This window comes from Tuber melanosporum (assembly GCF_000151645.1).
Source record: "Tuber melanosporum whole genome shotgun sequence assembly, scaffold_107, strain Mel28".
NCBI classification, from domain to species: Eukaryota; Fungi; Ascomycota; class Pezizomycetes; order Pezizales; family Tuberaceae; genus Tuber; species Tuber melanosporum.
The window spans coordinates 70,849-85,859 of record NW_003298763.1 but is presented as its reverse complement, the minus strand read 5'-3'; the positions used below and the strand labels follow the sequence as shown (position 1 = coordinate 85,859).

Here is a 15,011-nt window from a genome sequence, read left to right as displayed (position 1 = left end):
TCTGCTGCCAACTGTCGTTGTGTAAGGTCCCCGATAAGCCGATAGCCCCGGAACTTTTCCAACACCTTTGCTTGACAAAAAGAATTGAAGGGAACCAAAATAGATACATCACCATCAACACACTAAACACACTAATAAACGAGAGAGAAAAAATAAAAAAAATAAAAAATAGTAATAAGCCAAAGACGATTAAATGAGAGTGAAAAAACCAGGATAGCAAGAAAAAGAAAGAAAAAAATTTGCCGAAAATTCCGAGTTCCCGGGAAAACGTTTTTCGCAATCAAGCTAAATCCCTGGTTTCGAAGGGGGAAGTAAACACTTATTCAAGTACCTGCCTACCTTCCCATGGAATTACCGTGCTCTACTTGTATAATAGCCAATAAGCCCTTTCCCCAAATGCCCAATGCCGGACCGTTATGATTGATTGGGGAGTTCCCGGTCCGTGCGCTCTTCGGCGCAGCCGACATGGAACAGGCAGGGCATTTAGGCAGAAATGGTACAAGTACCTGTACGGCACAGTGAACCCCATGGTTCTACTGTACTGTTGCTATCTATCGTGTGTGGTATGTACTCGGGGTGGGGGTGAAGTATTGGGACAAGCAGGGGGGCTTGATGTCTCTGTGAATTACTTGAAGTGGGATTGAAGATACTAATTTGAGTAATTTGCACAGACATAGAACCCCCCTGCTCGTCCCAATACTTTCCCCCTACCCCTAGTACCTGTAGGGTAAGGATATATAGCTGCAGCGAGATCGCAGAAACAAGAGTAAGGGTATCATACGCACACAACAAGAAAAAAGAAAAAGAAAAAAAAGGTACAGGTACCTGAATCCCAGAAGCGAATTCCCGAAAGGCATATCTCCTTAGACTAGCCCCAAATTTTGGGTGGCATGGTTAATATACTCGAGTACGGTATGTACAGTACTTGTACGAGTACTGGAGGCGAAGCTTCTGTACTTGTACAGTACTAGCGCACTAACTGTGCTGTTCTAAACCTTCACACAACTCCCGTTACTTACTTACCATACCATTCAATCTTGAACATTACTATGGCACCACCACCCACCCACAAAACACGAGCGCTCAGGCATCAAAAGCTAAAACAAGGCGACAACTCCTTACCACACTATACTCGAGTACAGTACCGTACTGGTACTGGTACCCCTTCCACGGCAGACGGGAGCGAACCTGCTAGGAGTACTTTGTAAGAGCTCCCAAACTGCTTGCACCATCAATCACAGGGGGGTATGCTTTATATGCGATCATAATAATATTATCATCGATACAAACATGGACCTCACTCGCACAATGACACTAAGTTGACAACATTAATATAAGTGAATTAATGCTTTAAAACATCTAATAAAGAACCTTGGGGAGTTTCCATCACCTGCGCAAAAAATATTATTATTAATTTCCAAGCTCTCAGCTCAATTATGGGCAGACGTTAACAGTATCCTTGAGTTGAAAATGTTTTTGATAATATGGTGTCCAATCAGGAACGCTAGCGCATATTATGTCCTCCTGCGGCTCACAAGTTTTCGCCACCCTTGGCGTATATACCCCTGTCAACCATGGCATTTGAAATGTTCTTTCCCTCGAGAAACTATGATACTTGTAGAAAGAAGTGAGATGCCTCAACCGGGGTTTTTGGCGAGAAACCCTGGTATTGGTGTTACCGAGAGGTCTGTCCGTTTAACGCTATCTTAGCTACTTGTACTAGTATTATAGCGCTCGAGTAGCTATTGTACTAGTACTAAATTAGTACTCGTACAGTACCGTATTGTCTTATACTTGTACCCCCGACAAGAGGTAATATAATGCGAGGTGATGAGATGAAGATGGGACGAGGGTAAGGGGATCGCAGAAGGATTACTTTGATACGTCATATGGAACAGTTCTGTAGGGAAAAACCTATGCCGGCGGCCCACGGCCTCCCAAATTCCGCAGCGGGTTCCTTGTAAAAGGACCGACACTTATACGAGCTCATGATCAAACAACAGGCACAGGATTCCCCTATGCGGAAGCATGGGTGAAAGCCCGCCGACCGATATCTTTCATGATTCCGTCCATCCCACACCACCTATCCATCAAACAGGCCCCATTGAATTATGCCTCCATACTTGTATTAGACACCGCTGTACACAGCGAGTGAGTAGTGCCCACTTTTCTTGCTTTTTTTTTACCTTGTCGTTTGCTTCCCGGAGGGATGGCCTGAACATGAGATGAAACCCGCGTTGTGAAGGCTCCGTTGACAGCGCAGCGAGCACGAGAACAGTTCCCACTTCCATATATCCATCCCCCAAGACATCAAGATTTGACAATGACATAACCAGTGAGGGATCATGATTGGGTACGTTCCTCTACAGTGGTGAGGTGGAATGCGTTGAGCGATCAGAAAAAAACATCTGATTTCTCCCGTTTTGGATCATAGTTCCGAATCAGATTCTGTCGCAATGACCCGGCCGCCGGTCCATCCGCCGTTCAAAGAAGAGTTCAACCGAGAACATGAGGAAATGATCAACTCGAGCCGCAGCGGGTAAGGTTCATTCCACCGTGCTGCACAGCGCGGCAACTATCGAAGAAAACTTTCCCCATGCGCTTCCGGAGGGGGGCTCTTTCCCCGTTTCTTTTGCACGAAACATCAATGCTACTGCCATGTTAACTTAGCGCTAAAAGTGAGGGGCAGCAAGTCAAAACCGAAAAAAACCCAAAGCCATAAACAAAGCCAACTCGGCTACTATTATCCTAAGCAGTCCTTTAGAAGGTCAGAAAGCGGCTAAGGTGATGGAATACGGTACCAACGGTGTCACCGCGGCGAGACCAGAGTACCGGTAGGGAGGGAAAACACCGAACTCTCATCTCATCCTTCGCCTCCAAAATGGCCAATCGCATCGGCCGGTAAAGATATTGTATTTTCCTCGGCTGTCGCTTTCCACGCCACGGATTCCCCCTTTCTCTCTCTCTCCTCCACACCCGATGCCATTGCCCAAGAGTTCACCCCGGCCGGTGACTTCTGATACTGCAAATATTCTCAGTTATGTTTCTCAACCCCCTTTCCCTTTCCCCCTTCCCCCGGATTCCCTGCAACCCTCCCGACCACCCGCCCAGTGGTTGAAATTCGTTCCCTTTTTCCCGTATGGTACCCGTACCCTACAAATATGGAATAGGGAGGGTAATGGCAGACCTCTCATCTTATGGTACCCTTATTCTTCCATCATATGATACGATAACCATGGACAGGAGAGCAAAAAGAAAAAGGGAAAAAACAATACTAAAAATCGTTATCAATCAATCGCGAAAAGGGCTGGCCATGTGTTTCACCATATCCGATAAGTAAATTACGTACAGCAAGTAGACCCCCCAGATCAGCTTTGTGGAGCGAATGAGGGTGGGCGGGGGGGGTCAAGTTTCGTTCTCTCGCCCCCATGAGGAACGGTATTTTACCCGGTGCGCTATACCGCGTTCCCGGTGGGCTTCGTACCGAAGGGATATGTATAGGCGGCGACCACAGAAGCGCTGTACGAGTACGGGTACTCGAGTGAAAGGAAAGGAAAGGAAAGGAAAAGAAAAAAGCCTACGATACGAGAGCGAGTGAGAAAACAGGAACGTAGAGTATAACTAACTCCTAGCATCGAGGAAAAGCAACTTGAAAGCTGAAATGAAATTCAATTGCGCAAAAATGTCCGAACCCCCCCCCCGGTTTGATCAGGCATTTATGTCATTTCAACAATGTTACCATGCAGTCGTGGAACCATAGCAAAGTATGGTACCGACGAGCTGCCAATCAGGGGAAGTTGTTCTCACTGTTTTTTCCTTTTTTTTCTTATAGTCCCCTCCCTTTTCGCTTGAGTCTCCCGTCAATCCGGTATCGGTTGTTGATAAGGATGAGAGTTGGGAATTGATGGAGAGGGTCGTGATATCTACAGAGAACGTCCGTGAAGGTGGATGGATGGATTGGGAAAGAGTGACGCCAAGTACGCAAGCGCCCAACAATACTAATCTTTTTTTTTTTGCTATGTAACAGTAATGTCTGTAGCTGGTTATTGTAACAATATGTATATCAAGGGCGAAGAGTCAACAAAGTTGGTTATAAATTGTGGACAATTACTGTGTACTACTCGATTATAACATTTACTAATATGACGTTAAAAACTACAACCCCCCCAACCTTTTCCCTCCCACAGCCCCCCCCCTAATAACACAAGTTTCACCACTGCACATTCGTCTCCATTAACCAACGGCAGCCCACTCGCACCTCGCCGTCTCCAGACCACATTCCAAGACCCAACACTCCGCCCTCTCCACACAGCAAATCCACACCACAAGATGCGGAGGGTACCATGCCGCGCCGCACCACACTAGGGCTCGGTGGAGAGTACTGTACTGTACAGTACAGTATTATCAAGACAACTACAGAATTCTGAACATCGAATACAATTGAAGGGTTTGGCAGGGAAAAATTGGTTCCGGACATCGTATCGAAGACATTTTGAAACGGCCAACCCTAATCCACTGGCACGGGTTATTCCGCACTAGCCGGGGGATAGCAAGATCCTGTGACCCTGTCTGCTCAAGCCCACTTCCGCCAATCTACCCCTGCCTATCTCACCGTGCTGTGCCCGATGCAACCTGCAGCCTGATGCCTCGCGCCTCCCCGCCATGAGATCTATTGTCACGTTTCTCCCTCCCTCCCTTTCTACACACCCTCCAGACTCTGATCATTAATTTTTTATCCTTACTTTGATTCCCTACCCTTTCCTTGCTTTTTCGACCTTCCTGGACCCTACACTGCTCTCTGCTCTGCTTACCAGTATTGTGTTCATGATGATCATGCTGCTGAGGTTATGCGATAGGGCGGGAGTAGCCTTACCGGCACTAGAGAGGCAGGAAGTCAGGCAGCTTATTGTTCAGCCATTGAAGTTTGGCGGCGGTGGTAGCAGCTTACGGTTAAGTCTCCGTAGGGAGGGGCCAAGCGAGAGATCTTTCAATCCGGGAAGGGATTGCAGGAATAAAAAGATATTTAGTTTCGCAAGACGAAGCGGAAGGGAAGGAGGTTTTACTTGACCCGAGCTATGTGATGATAGACCCCAATAAACCACATACATGTAATGAATGCACCATGTAACATGGGGGATATAAAGGAAACTATCCTGTAAAGTACAGTAGAAGAGAAATCTTGCCGGCCAGGATGTCGAGGCTATGTTAGGAACATTTATATCTGGCCTGCTTGGAGCTCAGTTTCTCGCTTCGCTAAGTCACTCCCGCAGATTGGCGATCAATCGACAAGAGATTGGATGACAATTCGATAAAGCGGTGTGGAAAGCACCGCAGTGCGATGCTGTGCAATGCGTGAATGAGTAGAAAGGGCTGCAGGCTTGTCATTTGTGATTATTTCCAATTTCCTTTTTCTTTCTCACTCCGCTTGGTCTTCTCTCCCTCTTCATCTCCATCATCTTCTTCCTGTTTTGTCCCCCAGTATTTTTCTTTCCTGCGAGTCATAATCCGAGTTACGAGTATACCGTATTCCGCAAATGCCTTGCGCTTTGAGGGTGAAAATTTTTTTAATTTGCGTTATGTGCCCAACTAGCAAGGTCGATATCATCATCATCATCGTGGGGCCCGATGATACACAAGGCGGTAAATCTGAGTGTAACTCTAGAGTCTGTAGAATAGGATGGAACCGAAAACCCCCCCCATCCCGCCCCCCCCAAAAAAAAACCTCACTGGGTGAGCCGAAACGTGAGGTCAACGACGGCAATGCTGCGTCGCGGCCACGGTAAGTAGAAAGGTGGGAAGGAGGGAAAAAAAAGGGGGGGGCGAAACCCGCTCAAAAGACAAGTGAGCAGACTAGGGACCATTGGACTAAAGCCTGGCGGAAACCCTTGATCGCCATCAGGGCGTGTGATACTTTACTGCTTTTGCTTCTGATGCCGGCTAGCAGAAATGATGACAAAAGGCTGGAGATGAGAAACGAAAACCCCAAGGGTTACAGCCACAAGAATCTGAACAGTGCTGACTGAGTGAATGAAAATACGTCGGGCAATCAGCCATTACTACTTGCTGTAGGGCCATCAATTGGCCATCGAGTGTGACCTATAACGAGGGGGAAAAACGGGGAGGAAGACAGGCAGGCAAGGGAAAACGCCCAAAAAATCATTTCTTTTCCGATCCGGCAGTGCTCGAAGCTACACGAGTAGTAGCTTAACGTGGTAACCGAAGACCGACATGGTCGGAGGCAAAAATATCCCCCAGAGCGTGGGAAGAGAGAGTGATTGGTAGATTTGCGGATTGGTGTTCAAGCGGTCGGTTTGGGTGCAGTACGAGTACTGTACAGGAACCCAGACCGCACCGCATAGGTGTGCTCCCGGTCCCGGTAGAGAAGGGAAGGTCCCCAATGTCATGATTCATAAAAAAAAAAGGCATATACGGTATGAGAGATTTTCGCTTCCTTATTTTCTCCTTTTTTGGCCTCTGACACCATCTGAGATTATTCTCATCCGAATCCTTCAACCTCCGGCCAGGTACTTCCTCCATTTTGTCGGGGTTTAATCCGTTCCATGCTTCTCAACGGCGGCTAGCCTACTGTATCACGCTTTGTGATGCCCGCAGGAGCAACGGTCCGTCCGGGTAGACCGCTGAGGCATGATGATATACCGAACCGTTTTACATCTACTCTAGCTAGCTGGCTTGCCAGGTAACTACGGTACGGTTGCTGGATCGATGATTCCCGGCATATATATCGCACACATGCTGTGGCAGAGGGGAGGGCCGCACGTGCATGTGAAGCCGTTTCTGGGAGTTGAAGTGTCAGGCAGAGGACTACGACACACTGGATGGAACGCTCCTCACCCCCCAGGGGGTTTACAGGTTACTTAAGCATAGTGAAGGTCGAAGCAGCATGTGGGGGGTAAGTGGGGTGGAATGATCTTTTGATTTTCGTGAAGGGACGAAGGAAAAAATTTCTTATGGTGTATCATCTAATGCACCGCATAGTATGATATGTGTAATATAATATAATAATTATTACTTTTTCCACTGCCCTATTTTCAGTTGCACTAATCGTTAGAACAGGGCCAGAACAAGCAGGGTGTATCCATTTTTCTTCTTTTATTTGTTTTTTCATCCCTCTCTTCCTTACCCTCCTCCGGCCTGGCTACGGAATGTTGCCCCATGTGCAGTCGCCGATAGCGAGATTCTCCCTGTCTTAGTTGCAGTTCTTCTGAGCCACAGGAGGGCAGAGAAGGGTAAGTTAACATACAAGTACGCCCACGGTATCGCTGACTCCCCGCCCTGTGATACCTGTGTTACGAGTACGCTATTGTTGAGATGTAGTCTACCTCTGAGCACCCGGGACTTGTATTATACCAACATGTCATGTTAGACCGACCAGTACGAGTAGTGATATGGAATCCTTCCTTTAATTGCACCATCATACCACCAATGTATCCAAAGTAAAACTCTCAACAGAAGCGCAAGCGGCGCAACCAGCCTATGCAGGGCAATATGCACAGCTGAGAAGAAATCGTGCATCAGGGTCCTAATATATTTTGCCTTCCTGGTGGTTGGTAAGGGGCAAGTTTTGAAGTAATAATCAATAATGTAGGAAAGGTCTCTGTCTATTGGACGGTCTGAGAAAATAGTCTAAGATTCGCAATCAGGCATGCTAAGTCCGGATCAGTAAGCCTCTAGCTATCATACTTCGGGTTAAGAATTTCGGCTATTCAATACTCAAGTGACTCAGCATCTTCTCAACCATTAATTGCCAACGAATCACAATACTTGAATAATCCCAAAAATGTATTAGCGTGCCTAGTGGTAGATCTTTTAGTTTTCGACCGAAGAAGGGGCATTTTGTGCAGTACGATAGTCCTTCGTATTGTCTAAACACAGTTCTGCCACAGGGGAACATCTCCCGCATTTTCAACTACCATTCCAGAATAACCTCCCACAAATACCCACACCAATAGGAAGGGATGATGCAAGGAAGGGGGGGGAGGTGGAGGAGGAATGGGTAAACAAGAGCATCAGGACCAGAAACAAGAAAAAAGAAGGAGGAATATGAATGAAAACGGCACCGGAGAGACGGATGCAGGGCTGAGTGTTTATTATGGTATCACACCGTACACGTTTCGGTTGGTAATCTATCCCGCCCATGAGTACCAGTACGTTGTTCCTTCCTTCACCACGAGACCGGTGGAAGGGAAAAGGGAAGGGCGGGTGGAGGAACATGGGCATAATATGCAGGGCAAACCTTCAAAGCGAGTGACGAGTGCGAGATGAATTAACCTCCAGTGAAGGCCCTCCGCGCTGCGTGAAAAAGTTTGTCAGTCGAAATGAGCGAAAAAGCTAGGCTAAAACGGAAATTTATATAGGGTGATTATGATTTAAGTGCGTACCGTATCGCACCAAGTGCGGAAATTTTCAATATATGAAGCCCACTTCTTTTTCTGCCTCATCAACTATCGGAGTTCGGTGTTTTACAGGTTCCATCAAGTTTACTGTTTGCGGTTCCCTGCTATATGTGTCCGGGCTAGTTGTCTGCCCGTACGAGGCCTGCCCGTCACCTCCCAGAAGCAGAAGAGAAAACGAGGGATTATGAGAGTAAGGATACATGCATCATTAGAACATCACAGGATTAGGATTTAATTCACGGGACTTGCAGCGTATGTGCCCATTGCACCGAGCTTGATATCATAACTCACAGTATAATTATTTTTTTAACCCTTTTTTCTTCTTTGCCTTTGCTCTCCTTGCTTCATCCCCCCCCCCCTAATTTGCTTACTCCATAGCCATCCGTTAACCCGCACACTTTAGAAATTCGATACCTTACCTCTCAAATGGTGAGAGTGCCGTTCTCTGCCCTTATCACGATACTGGGGGCTTCCCTTGGAAGACTATATTTTAGATTTCACATATCATACATGTCCCGGTATAAATGCTAATCAATTGTGGGAGAGAAACGAAGAGCGGGAAATAAGATGAAACCAAAAGAAAAGAAGTGGATTAAGTGCCTAGTGTCTACTGTCCGGGTAAAGCCTGTACTAATATTTCTGACCATTGGGTATTAGCATCATAAAATAGCCACATACCAGGCAACTGGTGACCCATCCCAAGCTGCGGCCCTTGTTGATAAAGCGAGAGATAGGCGAAATTGAGGGGTGCTGGTATGATGATAGTTGCTTTGGGTGGTAAGGGTGCACTCGAGTACTCGTAAAGGAGAACGCTTCGTTCTTGGGATCCCGGAGGTTGTTTTTGATTCTCACACTGCGGTTGCCGGGTGGGTGATTAAGGCACCACAGACACCTCTTCGTCGCAACCGGGGGGGGGGTCCTTTCTTTTTTCCTCTTTTTCCTTTTTTTCTTTTTCCCCCTCTCCTCTACTCGAGTACCGTACTTGTAGGATATGTAACACTGCTTTACATGCAGTAGTAATTGCTAAGGGTGGGGGAGTGGGATTAGAAGTTTGCAGGCCATCACGGGAGAGCGAAGAGTATTGTGCATTTCGTAGCTCCCTATCATGCTCCACCGTAAACTACGACGAGAAAATTTCCAGAGCACTGTACAGTACAATCGTCATAGTATGATATGGTAATGTTGTGGTGCGTTTTTTATGGGAGAAGAAAAAAAGGTCACCCCGCTTGACCGTTGCCATCCCAACGAGGGCTACTCCTTCTAACTACGGTAGGGCTGCTTCCACTTCCTTCTTCATGCTGTCCCTTTTCTGCTCCTGCTTTTTACACAACCATCTCCACTCCTCTTCTGTTAAGCTGCCGTATGATATCGCGATACCCGCAAGTGGAAATACGGTAGCCCAGGGAGAGACACTGATCGCCTTCGGTAGTTGAGCCTCAACTCCCCATTTTCATTTTTTTTCTCACCAATCCCGGTACCCAAGTGCAAGTAGCGCCATTTCTAGGGAGGGATGAGATGCATGGTCGTCCGAGTACTGTACTGTGCAATCCATCCTCCCGCCATGAGGGAAGTAGGACCATTATGCCGCCCCTCTCCTCTCTTACACACTCTGTCTTGATCCTCGTCCCACCCCCTTGACGAGCACATCCAATGTTCAGTGTTCAGATGAGGTCGTTCAAAAAAAAATTCTTACAGGGATCCCGTTTGCTACCGTATAAGAGCTGCCAATGGGCAGGTATGTGAAGGGAGAAGACAGCTTGAGAAGGCGAAATAGCTTAAATCCAGGTTCATTGCATCTCAATTTCAATTCTTCATTCTCCTACCTTTCGGTCAACCCGCAGCGATTCAGATTCGGATCTTATCGTTTTTTTCTCTCACCCCCGCCGCCCCTGCTCCCTCCTTACCTGCCTTTTGTTTGCTGGTCTACCTGTTTGTATTACCGCCTTAGGACTTCTAGGACAAGCAAAACATCTTGGAAGAGCTTGCTTGAGTCACTTCGGGTAGGATAACTAAAGAGATAGCGGCCATCCGAATTAACTTACACGAACGGCCCCTTTTCGGATACTTCCTGACTGCTACTCAGGCTTAGAGCTATATTTCTCTCGCCATAGAGATCCCGCCTGGAGTTCTAGATATATCTTCGCTTCAGTATCTATTGCCGAAGCGTGAAAAAGAGTCAGAGGCAAACTATTTTTGTTTTAGGTTCCCGGTGGTTCTTAATAATATCCTTCCTCCGTTTTCAAGGGGTCAGATTGCATTCTTTCTATTTGGCAAGAGTGAGAAACCGGAGTATTTGAGAAGAGCAAGAGGGAAGAGAAAGCAAGACATCATACAAATCTGCCGATAATACACACCTGTCGATTCCTATATATCAATGGCGATGGTACATAGTGGATTTGGCAGCGGCAACCGCCCTCTGCGCTTTGCCCCTGCATACAAAGCCTTCCCCTCCGAGACCAACAAACGAGATGTCACCGCTAAGAAAATCAGAGACACCATCTCAAGCGGCGAGAATCTCGCTACCTTCAGAGCTTCTGAACCTTCGTCTGATTCCCCCATCGATTGGATACCTAGCTACCAATCATACCTCCATCGATCACAACGGCGGCTGAAGCAAGGCGGTCTTACAGATGCCCTACCTGCGGGGTTTCCCGCAAGGGTTGAATCTCCGCTAGCTTGGTCTGGAAATCAGCTGAAGAAGGAGGATTACACCGTCACATTGTCGGAGGATGAGATTCTGGAAATTGAGAGGGGTTTACGAGATTTTAAGGGTGAGTGCGTAGCGACCATATCGAGCGAGTCCCCCATTTATCGATTTTATCGCTTTAACCTCGATTCATACGAGATACATATATATACATTTATATATATCTCCGTAAATAATTAATACATTTCTTGCTTTTTTGTTTTCCCCACCCTTCCCCCAATCCTACTTCAGTACCTACCCAATCCTGCACATCGACGATGTACTTACCCGGAACCCGCAGAATCGAAGCTCCCTATATCCCTTATCACTCGCCAGACGTTCCAACTCCCAACACTCGGCCCTCGGCTTATTGTTTTGGGCGCCTCTTTGTACAGCGGAAGGGGTTTCTTTGTGCTTCGTGGCCTGAACCCAAAGAAGTACTCGAGCGAAGAAAACGTCCTGATATATGTTGGAATTTCCTGCTGGGTTGCAGAGAAGCGGGGCAGACAAGATGAGCATAATAACATGCTACGTATAAACCCCTTTCCCTTCCAGTGCAGGAAGCCTAAGCGGGCCCGGTACCCGGCAGGCAAATATAGATGAGTTCTTTTTGAGTGACAGGCCAGCAAATAGTACATTTGATAGATCTCACCTCGAGCGTTGCCCCAGATAATGTCCGTCAAGCTCCGTACTCGAATGTCCAGCAAGTATATAACCTCCCCCCCTTTCCTCTCATAACTTCGTTTTTATCTTGACCGCCGAGACCAATACTAACAGACTGCAGCCCTACCACACGGACATTGGCGATATACTTGCATTATATACTCTAGGACAGGCCTATAAAGGTGGAAGGAGTAAACTGGCATCGACCGGAGCAATCTATAACGAGTTGGCAGAAACAAGACCTGATCATATTGACACTCTCCGATCTCCTGAGTGGGTTTTTGATACGTGGGTTACCTTTCCCTAATCACCAAAAATCACTCGGGCAGCAAGTCACTCACTAAACAAAAATTTGGAATATAGATTCGGAAGGACTGGTGAACCCTACTACAAACGGCCATTATTGTTCAACCAAGACGGGAAAATGGTCTTCGCATTTTCGCGCCGCATCCTAACAGGTTCCAAAGTCTCGCCTCGTACCAAGGGAATTCCGGTCATGACGGACGCACAAGCAGATGCATTAGATGCCGTCCACTTCACAGCCGACAAACATGCATTGACATTAGATGATGGTCAGCTAGGTGATATTCTGTTCTGGAACAACATGAGTATCGTACACGCAAGGCAGGGATTTGTCGACGGCGGCCCGATGAACCAGAAGCGGCACCTGCTGAGATTATGGTTGCGGAATGAGGAGCTGGCGTGGAAAACTCCGGAGGTTTTGCGATCAGCTTGGAACGTTGCCTACGGAAGTGATGACGTCTCGGAAGAAAAATGGCCTATTGAACCAATTCTGGACCGCGACCATGTAACGACGCAGCGCAGATCATCCGGGCACGGTTAGGAGGAGCATATTTCTTTCTGTTTTTTCCCTGGGAGAAGAGGTTAGACGATTAGACTCGGCGTTGATGTTTAACTTGGTTAAAAGCTACATATTGTTGGGTGCTTTATTTTTCTTTCTCGACCCCGGTACGTGTTTGTTAAGGTAATTGCGGAACTAGATTTTCCTTTTTTTTTTTTTTTCGTTTTCCTCTTTTCCCTATCTCCATTATCCCTACTTTGTGATGTTTACCGTGTGGTTGTCTTTGTTGCTTATTAGATTTCGATTTCGATTTGTTTCCGTGTTTATCATTTCCTTGCGAAAAAGTAGTGCCAATATAAAATTGGGTTTATAGTTGGCTAGATGGGATACAGGGTGCTGGAGTCGGGGTTGGGCGGGTGTGATGTCGATTGATGAGGGGGTTTATGGTGTGTGAAGAAGCGGCGATATGTACAGTCGTGTCTGAAAAGTCTACGTACCCCTCACGGCAACGGCACTACCACTACAAATAATGATATTGACCACAACAAAAAAAAGATATGAGTACAATTTTAAAATAGATAATAGTAGAAATAGAAAAAAACAGTTTCCCAATGCTACCATTTTGTATGGCTTCCATCTGCATCTAATACAGCCTGAATTCTCTCAGGCATCCTCTGAATCCATCCATCAAATGTCACCTGGGGAATGAGGTCCCACTCTTCCTTTGCTGCCTGAAATAATTCAGCAGTACTATGGGGCCTTCTCTCAACCTTGGAGAATTGCTTTCTGAGTGCTCTTTTAAGAATTGCCCAGGCATTCTCAATAGGATTGAGATCTGGTGAGTTGGAAGGCCAAGCCAATCTTTGATATCCACAGTCCTCTTGCAATTTTTTGTTTTCTGCTCCATTATACCATGATGTATTATCAGTAGCCATATAGATGGTTTGAGGAGCTCTGTCTATGGCTTCTATGAAGGGGATGAGGTAGGGTTGGTGAATCTCAGTTGCATATTGGTAGGAATTGAGACCAAGTCTGTCTCTTTTGCTAGTCCTTTCCTCCTCAGTCCTCTTCCTCACAAGAATGAGCTCTGTCCTCCCTCCACGCATCATTGCAGCATATATACCTATGTTGGTACACCCTGACTTAAAGCTAGGCTTTAAGTTCTTTTCTTCCAACTCTTTACCTAGTTAAAGTCTGACCTCTCTTTCCACTAGATTTGGATCATATTTAATTGTGGCTTCATCCACAAAAACCATCTATTTCTAAGCTCTTGTCCAGTTCCCCCTCGCTCTAGCAAACTCCTTTCTCTTCTCCTTCTGTCCTTTTCTCCAAAAAGGCTTTTTCCTAGGTATTGTTAGGAATACCAGAACCCGATACCTAGGGACCACCCTAAGTAGGGTAACCCCACTTGGAATGGGAATCTCTGGTCTCTAACACCCCCCTCCGGCTCCCTTATGGGGCCCCCGCGTCATCATATATATCAATCTCAGTTGCATCCTGTGACTACATTACCACAGAATTGAAGGTGTTAGAATAACACTGTATACGTCACCGCCGTCTGTCCGACCGGATCCTGTTCGCAGGATATATGAGAGGGGACCTTCGGTTAGGCCTGGGAAGTGGAACAGAGTAATTCCGTCAACTACTCAGAAAGTTACAAGGCTTCAAAGGCATGACACCTTTCGTGTGGGCTGTAAGTAACGGGACGATTTCGCACAATGAGATAGTATCAAATAGTAAAGGATCTCTACTAGAGACCGATACAATTGAATACACCAGAAGACTCTAGAACTCCAAAAAACACTACCAAAGAAGCCAACAAACTTCATGGAGTGTTGCAACTGGGTTTCGGAATACATTGTAGTCATGGGGTGATTCTCAAATACGACGATGGTTACTGAAACCTACTACCCAAAGAGCAACCAAAGGTTGCCGACTGAGGGATTAATTACCAGTTTAGTGGAGTGGCTTCCTGCGAGTGAATAGGAAGTCATCCAAAGAAAATCTATCGGTTGGGTATGGAGTTACAAAGGGTTGGAATCAAATGACATACGATGGTTATAATAATGACCACTTTTGCAGATATAGCCGTGGATAAGACTGATCATTTTATCAATGGCGAAGACAATTGGAGCCAACTCAGTTCGACTTGAGAACTAGGCTATAAGTCTAAAGACTCTGCTAATCGAGATATTACTATTGGGGACAGTACGTTTCCTAAGAAGAAATATCGCAATTATCGAAGAGGGTGTGATAGTTTTCAGGGTCCACAGGTGTTCGCACCTTGGAAGAAAACTCGACATCGCGCATTACGATTGAAGAAGTACATAGTTGTATGATAAATATATGTAGTCAGCAAACACTCAGACGCGGAATATAAATATCGAAGTGCCTCCCAAGCTTTAGACATCATTAAGCAATGGAGAAGAGACCTTAACAATATAAT

The 15,011-nt window shown here is 46.4% G+C and overlaps 1 protein-coding gene; it reads left to right on the top strand.

Annotated features, from left to right (window-relative positions):
* Positions 1–10,199: 10,199 nt before the first annotated feature.
* On the top strand, positions 10,200–12,607 carry GSTUM_00000305001 (uncharacterized protein; the record flags this gene model as incomplete). XM_002835401.2 has 4 exons in its annotated part: positions 10,200–11,185; positions 11,402–11,678; positions 11,878–12,051; positions 12,127–12,607. Exons 1-4 carry the CDS (start codon positions 10,789–10,791, stop codon positions 12,605–12,607), a joined length of 1,329 nt encoding a protein of 442 aa, XP_002835447.1. The 5' UTR covers positions 10,200–10,788.
* Positions 12,608–15,011: the final 2,404 nt, after the last annotated feature.